General features: G+C 35.3%; 3 protein-coding genes across 5 annotated transcripts in view; 1 reads left to right on the top strand and 2 right to left on the bottom strand.

Moving 5' to 3' along the window:
- Positions 1-1,263, top strand: part of LOC132731149 (fibrocystin-L-like) — a 44,356-nt gene extending 43,093 nt beyond the window's left edge. For both annotated transcript variants that reach the window (XM_060717276.1, XM_060717275.1), the window contains one exon: positions 798-1,263. In XM_060717276.1, coding sequence (XP_060573259.1) covers positions 798-1,231 — 434 coding nt within the window. In that variant the 3' untranslated portion in view covers positions 1,232-1,263. The remainder of the gene's footprint in view (positions 1-797) is intronic.
- A 1,640-nt stretch (positions 1,264-2,903) lies between these two features.
- LOC132731148 (uncharacterized) lies at positions 2,904-8,379 on the bottom strand. 2 transcript variants are annotated; one of them, XM_060717272.1, is made up of 7 exons: positions 8,266-8,379; positions 6,856-7,008; positions 5,869-5,948; positions 5,491-5,565; positions 4,779-4,925; positions 4,697-4,748; positions 2,904-3,474 (listed from the first exon to the last, which is right to left on the bottom strand). In XM_060717272.1, the coding sequence occupies exons 1-7, from the start codon at positions 8,285-8,287 to the stop codon at positions 2,936-2,938; spliced, it is 1,068 nt and encodes a 355-aa protein (XP_060573255.1). In that variant the 5' UTR covers positions 8,288-8,379; the 3' UTR covers positions 2,904-2,935. The 2 variants fall into 2 exon arrangements, with proteins under 2 accessions (XP_060573255.1, XP_060573254.1); XM_060717271.1 differs by having other exon boundaries at positions 4,697-4,925.
- A 4,090-nt stretch (positions 8,380-12,469) lies between these two features.
- The window catches only part of LOC132731145 (sodium- and chloride-dependent taurine transporter-like), a 39,153-nt gene continuing 37,094 nt past the window's right edge, over positions 12,470-14,528 (bottom strand). Inside the window, exon 15 of the mRNA XM_060717270.1 lies at positions 12,470-12,969. Coding sequence (XP_060573253.1) covers positions 12,883-12,969 — 87 coding nt within the window. The 3' untranslated portion in view covers positions 12,470-12,882. The remainder of the gene's footprint in view (positions 12,970-14,528) is intronic.

Genomic DNA, 14,528 nt, shown 5'->3' with positions numbered 1-14,528 from the left:
CATCAGCTGACCTTGGTTTTGACATAGTGACCTCTTTTGTTGCTGTTGTTGTTTTTTTACTATGTGCACAGTTTCAGGTGTAGAATTGAAATCTAATGTCAGATGATTTAAGTATTGACCTAGTGACTTACTTTCTTGTCATTTGATGTACAGCTATAAATGTTGGACTATGTGCACAGTTTTAGATGTAAAATTGAAATTTCATATTCTTTAACCTAGATTTTAACCTTGTTAACTACTTTCTTGGATTTTTACGTGCAACTTTGAAACTTCTCCTTTCGCCGCCCTTATGTCAACTCCAGGTTTTTGTTTGGTGCCTCTCTGGGTGCCCTACTTGGGTGTTTCGGGGGGGGGGCTGCGTCCTGTGAACGTTGCCTTTACCTTGTTGATCTGTATTATTGTTTTGTTTTGTTTTTTGACATTTTTGTTTGTTTTTTTTTTTTTTTTTTTTTTTTTTTTTTTTTTTTTGAGCATGTGTAGTGTTTCAGTAGAATTGTACGTTCATATTAGAATCTTTATATTGACCTGATATCTTACTTTTCTGTTACTTGATTTACATCTATATAATAAAAACCATATTTATGGTAAAAATTTAAAACAATATTTTACATGAAGTATGGTCAAGTGACCTACATCGTTCAAATCCTTGTAATAAATACTAGCTTTCACTGCTTTAAAACAAATAACAAATAATAAGTTTGTCCTCGGGTGAGCGCTAAGTGATCATTGCAGGTCTACTTGTTAAGTTATAAGTGTGGATTAATTGTAATTCTTATCTGTATGTTATCTGTTTTCAGATAACTGGCGCACAGGTACCTCGTATAATGGCGACAAACCCGTTGAAGACTTTTTGTTCCGAGAAGATTCTAATGCCCCACTGAAATTTAATATTGGCCAGGCACCTGCTATGACGTTTCTGGGCTCTGAAAAGAAGCGACCAGCTTCAGGTATGTCAGACTTCTCCCTGCGTATCAACACGCCAGAACCCAACAATGTGTCCAGCCCTATACCAAGGTTTCCTCCATCGATTGGCACAACGAATGCTCAACCTGCTTATGTTAGACCAAGACCTACCAACGTGGTTCCAAATATGCAGGGATCTAACTACCAGTACGCTAAATCTATCATCAATCGTCAAGACTCTCGTCCACATTCTGCCGTATCAGACCGCCAGAGTCCACTTCCGCCTGTTGGGCAGACGACAACTCTACATGACCTGGACCTCATTTAAACCACCGAACAGAACAGTCTGATATAACGAAATAGATAACTCTTATTATCAATGTTTGATATTTCAGTTAACGAGTTTGTGTATCTTTAATTCATCTACTCTTTTGTATACTTTTATATTTCTAAGCAGACGACATAAGTACGCAGAAAATTTTAAAAAAGATAACTTTAGAAAAAATCCATACATTTTAGCATGAATGAGATTGTATTTATTTTATGTCTCTTTGAAATTGTAATGTAAAAATTTATGCATGGAACTGATATGGTTTTTTTTGTTCGATACTAATATCTATATTAAAAAATATCTTGCATAATGAGCGTTTCGTATGAATATAGACAAAAGAGCCTAGGAACAGCGTTTTCATTGGTCAAAATCAAATTTGAATTTGAAAATAACCAACCAAATTTCTTCTGAGTGGTTGTGGGCATCACTTTTTTAACAATTGATCACTATTTTATCCCAGTCATTCAATATGTTTATCTTTCTTGTTAGTTTACTTTTGTTTTTTTTTATTTACTCATTTAAAAATTCAGAATGAAGCTAACGTCATTTGAGTCGTTCAGCTGACTGACTTACTATCAGAATAAAAATTGTTTTTTTCCTGTATGAAAATAGGGTTGCCAAATGAACTGAACACACCAAATCAACAATATTCAAAAATTATTTGACTACAATGATTTCCGTTTTCTGTTTGCGATTTTGTTTTGCATATTTGTAGTGGCAAACAAATTTGATTTGTAAAAAGTGTGACAAGAAGTATAATTTTCGAACGCTTTTAAAACGTTGTCTCTTTTTCGAGAAGAAAATCATCTTTGAAAATTTCCAAACTCACGTCACATTCGTGCTTGGCTCTCTGAAAAATTTGTATAAAAAGTTATCGAATTTAAATGATTTTTTATGAAAAGGGTGAAATATAATAGAGCTGTGATATTTACGTTTCTGGTGTTTTCTTTCTTGTATATACATGTATTTACTAGATTCAGTATTATTACGTTCTTTTTTCTCTATGTGTATTATCTTAAAATAGTTGTAGTAGAAAACAAAATATAAAAGAGAGATTTTTTACCATATTAAATACCTGTAGTATGTAAATGTAAAACTACGCAATTTCTAAAATCTACCATTTGTTAATCCTTATTAGTATTTTTGTTTTGTGATTTTTGTAACCAACTAGTTTAAATATTCAGCTTCATCATGATTGTTTATTTCCATCATGAAACCAATCGTGAAATTTGTACTATTTTGTTAAACTTACAAACATTTTAATAAAAGTAATACAAGTGTGGTTGTAACCTTTTGGCAGGGATTAAAGATTTGAAAAAAGAATCATGCGTTCTTCGTCTTTTAAAATGATAAGTACAACGATAAATTTATGTATGAAGTGTGTTTGATTGTTTAAGAAGATCGTCGTAAAATAACAATACAATGTGCATTAGTGACTTCGGTAGAAGAGATTGAATACATTACAGATTTGACAAGTTGAATTCATTTCGCGTCAGAATAACTTACAACATTTTACTGATTCAGTCGGTGTTACAACCGACCTATATTGAAGTATCACCCCAAGATTGTAAATAACAGCTATACTTTTGTTTTCGTTTCTGGATTTTATGCCGTTTTTACAATTTTAACAATTTCAAAGGTCATATCTCTGCGATTGATCCACCTAAGTAAATATTCAGTGAATTCTTTATTGTTTTCATTCTATCTACATATTAATTCAGAAACTTGTCGAGAAATCTGTGACAGGCTTAACGGCGAGTTCAAGTGAAACTGGTGATGCGTATCCGATGCAAGGTGTCCAAAATGTATCAAAGGTCCGATTTCAACGGAAATTACGTCAGCTATTTTGTGAACCTCGTGTTCCAATGACGTCAGGAGAGTTCTGTTATGTGTACCATCGTCAGTAAGGATTAATACAACATTTTTAGCTGATGGTCGGTCACCGGCTCTGGATCTGAGTGCATGATGGGTCACATATTTTAATCCAACATCGATATCTCCGCTTCCGCCGTGCAAAGATAAGTGAGTTAAGGCTCTGAGAACTGAATCTTTGGAATGAAGGTCATCCAGATCGAATATATGTCTAGACGAACTTGCAAACATGCCAAGAGACACATGTACTTCAGCGTCGCTAATGGGCAATGGGGAAACTACGTCATGTAAAAATTGCTCAACCTCGCTTTGGTACCTTCTGACACTGGTCGACTCATCTATTACAATTACAAGGTCTATTACACAACCTGAAAATCAATATTTTAACATTTGAGCCGCGTCACGACAAAACCAACATAATGGGTTTGCGACCAGCATGGATCCAGACCAGCCTGCGCATCCGCGCAGTCTGATCAGGATCCATGCTGTTCGCTATCAGTTTCTTTACTTGTTATAGGGTCTGTAAGCGAACAGCATGGATCCTGATCAGACTGCGCGGATGCGCAGGCTGGTCTAGATCCATGCTGGTCGCAAACGCATTACGTTGGTTTTGTCGTGACGCGGCTCATTTATACTTTCAGTCAATTATGTGTGTCTTTCACGTTGTATTTATGTTAATATGTCGATTTGTTGATTATACAATTTATTTAATCATGTTTATAAAGTACTCTGTCGATGAACGTTTTCAGGCGTGTTGTTAAAAGTTTAAAATTTCCCAACAGGATTAATAATACCTTTCATATGTTGCAGTTTGGATGGAAATATCCGTCCCGAGGGGGCATGCCCATGGACGGGTTCCCGAGGGGCGGATATTTCGATCCGAACAGCAAACATATGTCAGATATTTTTTCTTACATACGGCTCGTATACTACCATATGTCGTTATATTTTAAACTCTTTACCTTAATAAAACAATTTTCCGTGGACATTATGTCATTACACCCGTAATTATTTTCTTACAACAATGTATGAAATTACAACTTCATTCATAACGGGTAAATAACGTCATATAGAGAGAATTGTAATACCCAATAATTTTTCTTCAGAGCAACAAAAAAATTGCTCTGTTTTATGTAAAATACAAGGATTACTTTCATGAATATAATTTTGCTTGTGTTTTGAGAAATATATTCGTGGCACAGGGCGCCAATGAAAATACCTGAGTGCAATGACCACCACGGTAGTTTTATTATCAAAACATAGCTGGCGAATTTCATCGCATTAGCATGTGAAGAGCATGACGAAATCGGTAAGTTTTATGCCCTGAGTACTCGCACTTAATATGCATCATTAATAATCTATCAAATACAATATATATCAACGGAAATGACCATTAAATCCTATTTATGTAGCATTATAATTGACAACTTGACATGAGTCCATGCTCCTTTCAAATATTGTAACCACCGTCATCATGTTAAAGGCGACGAACACGTAATTGTTCAAATGCTGAAAAAATACATCAAATCTTAGTTATTGTGATTCTTCAGAAATGAAGAAGTTTATGTCTATACATATGGTGCAAGTTACCTGTCGGCGTTTTTGTTGTTGGTCTTGTTGTCGTTGGTCTTGTTGTTGTTGGTCTTGTTGTCGTTGGTCTTGTTGTTGTTGGAATAGCCGTGGTAAATACTTCTGGTTTTGTTGTTAAGGTTTCCGGATAATTACAGAGGTCGTCCGAACAACATGTTATTGAAACGTCACGTGCATCTTTGCTACGCTTTCCGAATGCACTTAAACTACTCCATGGGTCATCACACGTCTGAGATGAATAAAAAAATATAATATATAATTTATCTATTCAAATATTTCATTGTTTTGTTGTTATTTTTTCTAATTACTAATTAAAAATCAAAGGTTAAGAAAGCTATGCATGTATGAAATATTTGTGCGCATCGCATTAGCATGTGTAGTTAACGTACTGGTTTCTGCAGTGAAATTGAAATTTTCTACATAGGAAGGAAGGGAGATAGCATCGAGAAAGGACAGTGGTCCTCTGTATTGTGTACAAATGACGTCAACATACTCGAATGAATAAAATTTTCTTCTTTAGTTAATAATGTTTAAATAATGGTTTTCGAGCATGTGAGCAGCTTATTACCTGAAAATGGGAGCGCTGAACATGTCATTATCTGTCATTAACGTAGCAAAATGTAAACAAAGTATTATTTTGATTTTCATTCAAACAAACTAAATCACTGTGACTGTACTAATATCCAGAAAGCAACAAACGCGAAACATAACACGGGTAATTGACAATGAGTACATTATGTTCAGCAAATTGTATTTCATTTTGAAAAAGAAAAGCATTTGAAATATCTTCTTACCACTTTGTCTGCGCATGTCATTTCATATTCGTGATGTCCATCCAATGCAGATTTTAATTCCTTCTTCATACAAATCTGTAGAAATACTAAATATAAATATATGTACACTTAGACTTTCCTTTAAAATGAATATAGATATTGAAGTTCTGTTTCCGTTTGATGAACGCAGGGGCAAAAAGTGACTCGACTTCAGCTCGAGACTCGGCAAGGGAGGCACTGGCGTATGTGCCGATACGCAAAAAAACACACTGAATAGAATGTAAAAAAGGATTATATTGTGGGCTAAGAAACAGTTTGGTGGCTGCTTATTGCTGCTTTATACTCAAAATGAGTTCATGTACATCATTTGAAATATTTGAACCATGTACATTTACTCACCTCTCCTTCAGCGCACTTCATTGTTGTGTTACAAAGATGGTAGTCTTTCACTGTCGCGTTACAATGATAGCAGGTCACGGCTGTAAACATTGGATGTAATTAAAAAAATAACGTTTATATACATTTGTGTTAAACATATCAACTAAAATGTGCCCTTATTTCTTTCCTTTTTTTTCTACCTATATGATTTACAAATTTCCCTGGCTGCTCTTCTTTTACTTCATTTTGGTTCGTAACTATCTTTGTATTTGACTCTGTAATTTAGTCTTTACGACATTGTGAATACATACAATCACGTTGACATTAAAGTGCCTATGATAGAATTTATCTCAATAATTAAAAAGAAAACAATAGATCTTGATTTGGCAACCAGACATAAAGTTTTACAGTAGTGGAAGCGTTAAACACAATTTTGCAAACTATTGTGCATTTCAGTTCAATAACAAAATAAGGATATGTATATTCTTTGAAAAATTGTACAATACCGTTCGGTGTATTGAGATGCCATGCATTCGTACCCGTGTCAAAAATATATAATTTTTGTCGACTATATCAACAGTTGCCTTCAACAAGAATTTTGTATCGAGTTTAACGTCGCACCAACTCAGTATAATGTCAAATTGAGACTTTCCAGCCTTACTGACTGTTGACTCTAGGTGCCATTGATTGAATTGTTAAAGATGGCAAAGGATATGATCTTAGTAAATGCTTTTATCGAAAGCGATTATCTTTCACTACCAGTATAGAGCTGCACAAGCCTGCATAGTGGTATTGTTTGACTATAGGTTCTACTCGGTTGGAAGGCCAATACTAAATCTTAAAAGTATTTTTATACTAGAAAATATCTTAAAAGTTATTAGACAGTTCTAAATTCTAAGCATGGCAAATCCATTATTAAAGTTTAGCAAGAATTATATAGTCTTACATAACGTGACATAACAACCTGTAGTAAAAGCCTGAAATTAGCAGAATTCTATTTGAACTTACGGCACTTTTTACAATAGGCCGGACATGCAGTTTTGGCTATGGTGTCGTCGGCGCAAAGGTCGGGTCTTTGTTGAGCCATCAGTTTACAGGCTATTGGGTCAATATCTTTACAATCCTGGGCTACAACCAAGGAACTAAACGCAAAGACGAAGGCTGAAAAGCAGAATTTTTAAGTTTAAACAGTACATTTTAGCAATAATTCAGTTGCAGGATTTCTTATAAAATATATTATGTTCATAATTTGTATTCAATTTATGTCTGTTGTTATACTAAGGAATGGAAGATATGGAATAAATATCAACATTCATGCACTCCTAGCAGCAGGTACATATCTTCATATATTATTTTCGTATATAAGGATGTCTTTCTCTGTGATGACATATTATCATGACTTCTTAACATCTTGCACGTGACTTAGAGCATTTTAATAGTGAACAGACGACAGAAAAGAAATAACATATTTACAGAAATCAGTGATTTAAGATTCTTTCGTAAATCATGATAAAATGTACGGGATTTTTTCCCATCTTAATACTGGAAACTAACTTTTACAGTTACAACACGGTTAAATGTCAAGTCGGTACACAAACGGTGTACTTGCTGTCCAGTCTATCCTTATTTCCGGCGTGTTAGCTGTTTAAAAGTCTATTTGTAATATAACTATTACCCAGAAACACAGTGTGTTGTTTCCCGATTTTATATTTAATTATATATAAAATACAATATAAACATTTGAATTTGGCGGTAATATTTGGTCTCCCGAAAGTGACGATTTTGATACAAGCGTTTAGTGGTGAGAGAATTATAATGTTGGGTCCAGGCTTAAAAGGCGAAACAAGAGCGCAAACATTTGCTAGGCTCAGGTCGCGAATTGGTTGGACTGCTTACATTTTGGAGTCGTATATGGTATTTTTTTCAGATATCTAAAAATTGTTTGAAAACCAGTTTTATCGTTGTAACAGAACGATGTCCAATTCGTGTTTAGATATTAAAATATTTTTGATAGAGTGTTTACAGGGGCGTATCGCGTTCGGGGGCAGGATCGGAGGGGGTCAAAAATCATAGAATGGCTGTAAAAATCGTAAAAAATGAACAGTTTTTTAATCTGAAATAATCTGTATGTTAACCAGTTGTAATATTTGATGTGTCCTCCCATGGCAAAACACCTTTGTCTTTCATTTCTCCATTCCTGAACAAGGGCTTGCCCATGTTCCAGCAAAATGCTAGGGGATACTGGTCGCTTTCTCACACGCCTGTTCAAGTCATCGATGATGTTTAGATCAGGTGACTTGGGAAAGGTTTGTTTATATCTCTTATTGAAAGCTATGTCCGTTATACAAAAACTTCGCAATAAATTTCTGCTGAAAGAATGTTTGTTTACAAGTATTATCGAAAGTTTTGATAACTTACATATGCCGAGGACAAACAACATGGTTCACGTCTGGTCCAAAAAAGTCCAATCAGTTGATTGTGAAACAAAATATACTATATTTAAGTTTACCTTATATTCTAGGTCAACTGTTATATCATGATTTCGTTTAAGGCCATGCTAACATAAATGTTACGTTAAATCATACAAACGTATCTTTACAGATATGAACTATAAGAAATAATCGTTCTGTAATAAAACTCAATATTACCAAAATGATTAAATTTTCTATGTGTTTGTGATATGTGGGAGAAATCGTTTTGACCTTTTTTTAGATATTGGGGGAAACAACAGCCTCGAAACGCTTTCTTAGGACGCTTGTTTATAAAGGGACTTTTTGACTTGACGGGAATAGAAATGGTTTTACAAGAATTTTATGCAGGTCAAAATAAAGTGTGTTTAAAATTTCAGATCACTCACAACGTTTTAATAATTTGATCATTTTATCGTACATAATGACCGAAAAACCGAAATGCGTTTAAACGCTTTTTACTCAAATCGGACGATAATATATCGATTTTGGATTCATTCTGATAATATTTCTTTATTATATTTTTCATATTTGTCAGTTTTAGCAAGTCGATCTATGTATGGTTTCAGTCTTTTATCTTAAAGGGATTTCACTGAGGTTTTTTTTGACACGACTGGTTTAAAAATAATTTTTCAATATTTATGTTCCATTTGTTTAAGGTCTAGGCCAATAACTCTTTTCATGTTTCAAGAATAATTATTTTAATAGTGAAAAAATAGCCAAAATTGAAAAGCGTTGCAATGCTTTTCACTCAAATCAAACTTAGGATAGCACAAAATTCAATTTTTAATTTATTACTTCGTATATTTCTTATTTATCTTTTGCATACCATATTGTTTTATGTGCCCCTGCTGATCTATGAAACACAATCAAATTTTATGTTTTAGGCTTTTGGACCTCAGTGAAGCTCCTTTAAGGCTTTTCGACCTCAGTGAAGCTCCTTTAAGGCTTTTGGACCTCAGTGAAGCTCCTTTAAGGCTTTTGGACCTCTCCTTTAGGCTTTTGGACCTCAGTGAAGCTCCTTTAAGGCTTTTGGACCTCAGTGAAGCTCCTTTGAGGCTTTTGGACCTCAGTGAAGCTCCTTTAAGGCATTTGGACCTCAGTGAAGCTCCTTTGAGGCTTTTGGACCTTAGTGAAGCTCCTTTGAGGCTTTTGGACCTCAGTGAAGCTCCTTTAGGCTTTTGGACCTCAGTGAAGCTCCTTAAGGCTTTTGGACCTCAGTGAAGCTCCTATAAGGCTTTTGGTCCTCAGAAAAGCTCCTTTGAGGCTTTTGGACCTCAGTGAAGCTCCTTTAAGCTTTTGGACTTTAGTGAAGCTCCTTTTAGGCTTTTGACCTCAGAAAAGCTCATTTTAGGCTTTTGGACTTCAGTGAAGCTCCTTAAGGCTTTTGGACCTCAGTGAAGCTCCTTTAAGGCTTTTGGACCTCAGAAAAGCTCCTTTGAGGCTTTTGGACCTTAGTGAAGCTCCTTAAGGCTTTTGGACCTCAGTGAAGCTCCTTTAAGGCTTTTGGACCTCAGTGAAGCTCCTTTAAGGCTTTTGGACCTCAGAAAAGCTCCTTTGAGGCTTTTGGACCTTAGTGAAGCTCCTTTAAGGCATTTGGACCTCAGTGAAGCTCCTTTTGAGGCTTTTGGACCTTAGTGAAGCTCCTTTGAGGCTTTTGGACCTCAGTGAAGCTCCTTTAGGCTTTTGGACCTCAGTGAAGCTCCTTAAGGCTTTTGGACCTCAGTGAAGCTCCTATAAGGCTTTTGGTCCTCAGAAAAGCTCCTTTGAGGCTTTTGGACCTCAGTGAAGCTCCTTAAGGCTTTTGGACTTTAGTGAAGCTCCTTTTAGGCTTTTGACCTCAGAAAAGCTCATTTTAGGCTTTTGGACTTCAGTGAAGCTCCTTAAGGCTTTTGGACCTCAGTGAAGCTCCTTTAAGGCTTTTGGACCTCAGAAAAGCTCCTTTGAGGCTTTTGGACCTTAGTGAAGCTCCTTAAGGCTTTTGGACCTCAGTGAAGCTCCTTTAAGGCTTTTGGACCTCAGTGAAGCTCCTTTAAGGCTTTTGGACCTCAGAAAAGCTCCTTTGAGGCTTTTGGACCTTAGTGAAGCTCCTTTAAGGCTTTTGGACTTTAGTGAAGCTCCTTTAAGGCTTTTCGACCTCAGTGAAGCTCCTTTACGGCTTTTGGACCTCAGTGAAGCTTCTTTAAGGCTTTTCGACCTCAGTGAAGCTCCTTTAAGGCTGTTGGACCTCAGTGAAGCTCCTTTAAGGTTTTTGGACCTCTGTGGAGCTATTTAGATATATCAAAGTCCAAGTGTTTTGGCTTGCTTTTCATGTATTTTGTTTGTATGATCATGTCAGGTTGTAAAAATACCCCAAGATCTAATAACGGAAGTAATATTTCGCGCATGCGCATGCTGTGTAGGGCAAACATCTTATTACGGGCGGCTGCTTGTTTGTGTTAGAATGTTCATCACAGACACATTGATTGCAACACTAGATATATTTGCACAAAACAAGATGTTGGTAGAAATAAAGATAATTACTTGCTCTTTTTAATATATATTTGCATGTTTTGCGTTTTTTGGATTGCTTAAAACGTTATTATTTTTTTATTATTATAATTCACATTTTATATTGACTACTTCAACTTTATTTACAAATTTTTTTTCGTTGTGCTTTACACCGCATGAACACAGTATAGGTCATATGGCGATTTTCTATAGAGCACAAACCGCATCTGAGTAGAACCACAGACGTTCCGTAAGCTAGCTGGAAAGCTTCCTCGCATGAAAGAACCAAAAGTTCCTGTCGTGATTCGAACCCACAGTAATGAGGGGCAAGTGGTTTGTAGCCAACGAGCTTCACCATTCGGCCTCGGACGCCCCTTTGCAAATTATGCATAACACAATGACTGAAAAATAAATAAAGAGTAGCATGTGTCCTTGAACTATATTTGTGAACATGTGTTACGCATCATATTGATATCAGATAGATGTATGTCTGCTTATCAAAACAGACAGATTCAGTTAAAATAGAGCAAATATATATGTGAATGAAGGGAAAATAAGTAAATTTGTAATATTCTTTTAATCACACAGAGCGGCAGATTTTGTCTCTTGTCTTCGTTTTAAAAGTGGTTAAGGTCGTTGACTTCAAACCACATGCCCCTCACCGCTTAAGGTTCGTTTTTCGACAGGGACTGAATTATTTCATGTGAGGAAGCTATCCAGCTAACTAACGGAACGTCGATGGTTTTACACAGGTGTCCGTTCCGTTCGTGCTCGAAGGGGCACCCCGAGGTTAATCTGGAAAGCCGCGATTTCACCTTTACTGTGTTGGTCCAACCAATTAAAAAACAACATTTTTTTATTACTCTTTTAGAATGAAAGAAAACATAAGATCTATGTGGTGATATGTATGAAGTATCGGTTTTATAATTGACATGTTGCGTAATAGTACGTCCTGTAGTAAAAGAATGAACTGTATATACAGTGCATGTTTTGTCAATTTAGAAACTTGCTGTCAACTGACTCTTGATTGTCAACGGACGCGTTTTAATTTGTTTCGGAACTTAAGTTGTCTCCTTCCGGACACTCTCTGAATCATGGCTGTCCACATGTCGCCAACATATCGAAACATCGCTTTAATCATTACCCTAATCATCAAAACTTAAAAACTTCATCATGATTTCACCAGGAATCTTAATTATCATTGACATCAATTACATCATCGGTGTCGTCATCGTCGTTAATAACAAAATCATCGTCACAAATGGTATTATTGTCCCCACTATTACCACCTCTATTAAAATTATCAGATGTTAGCTCTAATACTTATTTGCTTGTAAACATTTTTGCTATCATTGACATGGTCATAGTCATTTCATATGAGAAATAAATGTTTCTTTTACAAGATCATCTTTATTTTTACCAAAATGGCGTTACTATAATTTCGCGCAAAAGACGTCATAATTATGTATCGTCTACATTTTTTTCGACCCTTATTTTCGACGTAGGTTAAATATTCAGCGAGGAGTATATTCGGGTAGGGATGTAAACGGCGTAACATGGCATTATTTTGTGTGTCAAGCCTGTATCAAAGGCAATGCTGGTGTATTTTCGCAGTGAATAATGAAGAAGAATAACAAAAATCTATCTTATTTACTAGTACTTTTATATCATTAATATTTTTATCTTTCATTGTTGCAATGATTACAAGACTGACGTATTAAAGGCAACAAGGCGAATACTGCAAAAAATTAACTTACTGAGTTAACAAAAAAAAACAGATATAAAATGACCCTAAAATTCTTATATAATCACTATAAATCTTTCTGTATACTATAAAGTTAAAATGAGAGAAAGAATAAACCCGAGCTTTTAGAAATCATCTGAGATTTGCAAAATTCAAGCAAACAATGTTGCAACCTCCAATAAGCCGAATTGGAATATTTGTCACACCTTTATTTGACCTTAGGACTTAAAGCGTTTACCAAAGTATTTGTCTGATCAACACATGTACATTGAATCAACAAGCTATAACTAATAATTCAAATAAGCTGCCGGAACATTATGATTATTAAAATGTTCATAAGGCACTTGATGATACTTTCGCTGACCAGGACTCTGGAATCTGATGAAACTTGAGGTCAGGTGTCGTAACTTCCACCCATCTCTGAAAAAAAACACAAATTAGATTAAGGCCGCTATTCCATTTATACGTAACCCGTGATCCGCGTCCGTGAAGCGCGTCCGGCGCATGTCGGCGAGAATTATTCCATAGGTACGTATTATTCCATATACTTAAAATAATAGTTGGTAGGAGATAATTACTGTTTGTAGAACGCACAAATGAAATAATGGAATAGCCTTATACAGACTGTGTAACGGAAATAAACGAATGCAACGGAAATTACCGAGCAGTATCGGGAACCCAGAACAAGTCCCTGGAAGCGGTACGTAGAATTTTTTTGTTCCTTTAGTTTGTGAAAAAGTGAGATGCCAAAGGACAAGCGCATTTTAATGTTTCAAACCATCCGTCTTTTGTTGCCCGTTCAAGTAAACGAGGAGAGTATTATTGTTTTAAAGTACTAACGTAACATGTGCAAACATTTAACTTAAATTATTTGAAAAAAAGGTCAATGACGTTTAATAATCAAAGGGCTGCAAGCTCTGTGGTATTTTCTGATCTTTGCAATCTAAATCATACTGACTATCTGTATGTATTTTCCTATATAAGTTTATTTTTATATACTATAATACATCTTACGCAGCGACTGCGTTAAGATTTTTTTCTATAACAGTTTGAGATTGATACATATGGAACATGTGCAAACATTTAACTTAAATTATTTGAAAAAAGGTCAATGACGTTTAATAATCAAAGGGCTGCAAGCTCTGTGGTATTTTCTGATCTTTGCAATCTAAATCATACTGACTATCTGTATGTATTTTCCTATATAAGTTTATTTTTATATACTATAATACATCTTACGCAGCGACTGCGTTAAGATTTTTTTCTATAACAGTTTGAGATTGATACATATGGAATTTTGCATGACTAGAGTTGCATCAAAAATCATTTTTTATGACAGCCACACTTTATCCTTGCATATCGTGGCTACTTCCTTAAAAAAAGACACTTCAAAAAAAAAAGTTGCCTCGACTAGGATTTGAACCTTAGGCCTCTCACACCCTAAACGAGCGCGATACCAGCGCGATACCCCTGTACCACGGTGAAGTAATACGTAATATGTAGCCTGAATAAAAACAAATACATTGTAATTTTAAATTGAGAATTTCCATTTTGTGTTTGTAATCCTTATCAATTTCGAGGTATTTTGTTCACGATAAACCTGTTTAACACTGATAAAAATAATTAAGCGAAAATGTTCTCGCCAAAACAGTCCGACATGTATATATTCCACTACTCGGCAGTCAGATTTATTTGTGTACTACGCCCTGGAGTATTCAGTAATCGACATAGCTAAAAATAACATTTTCATTGATTAAAATGATATTCATCCGCGAAATTTGTGATTGTAACTTCATATTTCTATTGACTAATCTGAACTTTCAATGCACTGAATTCGTTAAATGCCTACATTAAAAATTATTCTGTCTTTTAAATTGCTGGTTTTTAAGCAGTTTTGAGTGAGAACTACTTTGCGTTGTTAGGTCTGTTAGGAAATTTTGTGTTAGACCGTGGATGTTAGCTATGTATTTTCTGATCTT

The sequence above is a fragment of the Ruditapes philippinarum genome, unplaced genomic scaffold (genome assembly GCF_026571515.1).
Source record: "Ruditapes philippinarum isolate M1 unplaced genomic scaffold, ASM2657151v2 ctg5455_1_1_1_1, whole genome shotgun sequence".
Lineage (NCBI taxonomy): Eukaryota > Metazoa > Mollusca > Bivalvia > Venerida > Veneridae > Ruditapes > Ruditapes philippinarum.
The sequence above is the reverse complement of the archived record's forward strand: the minus strand, read 5'-3'. Positions and strand labels throughout refer to the sequence as shown.

Coding starts and splice junctions, on each gene's coding strand:
- LOC132731148 (XM_060717271.1), bottom strand. CDS start 8,287: ATGTTGTTTGTCCTCGGCATAT. Junction 5,949..6,855: donor GGCCTATTGTAAAAAGTGCC/GTAAGTTCAAAT, acceptor CAATGTTTACAG/CCGTGACCTGCTATCATTGT. Junction 3,475..4,696: donor AACAACAAAAACGCCGACAG/GTAACTTGCACC, acceptor ATTGATTTTCAG/GTTGTGTAATAGACCTTGTA.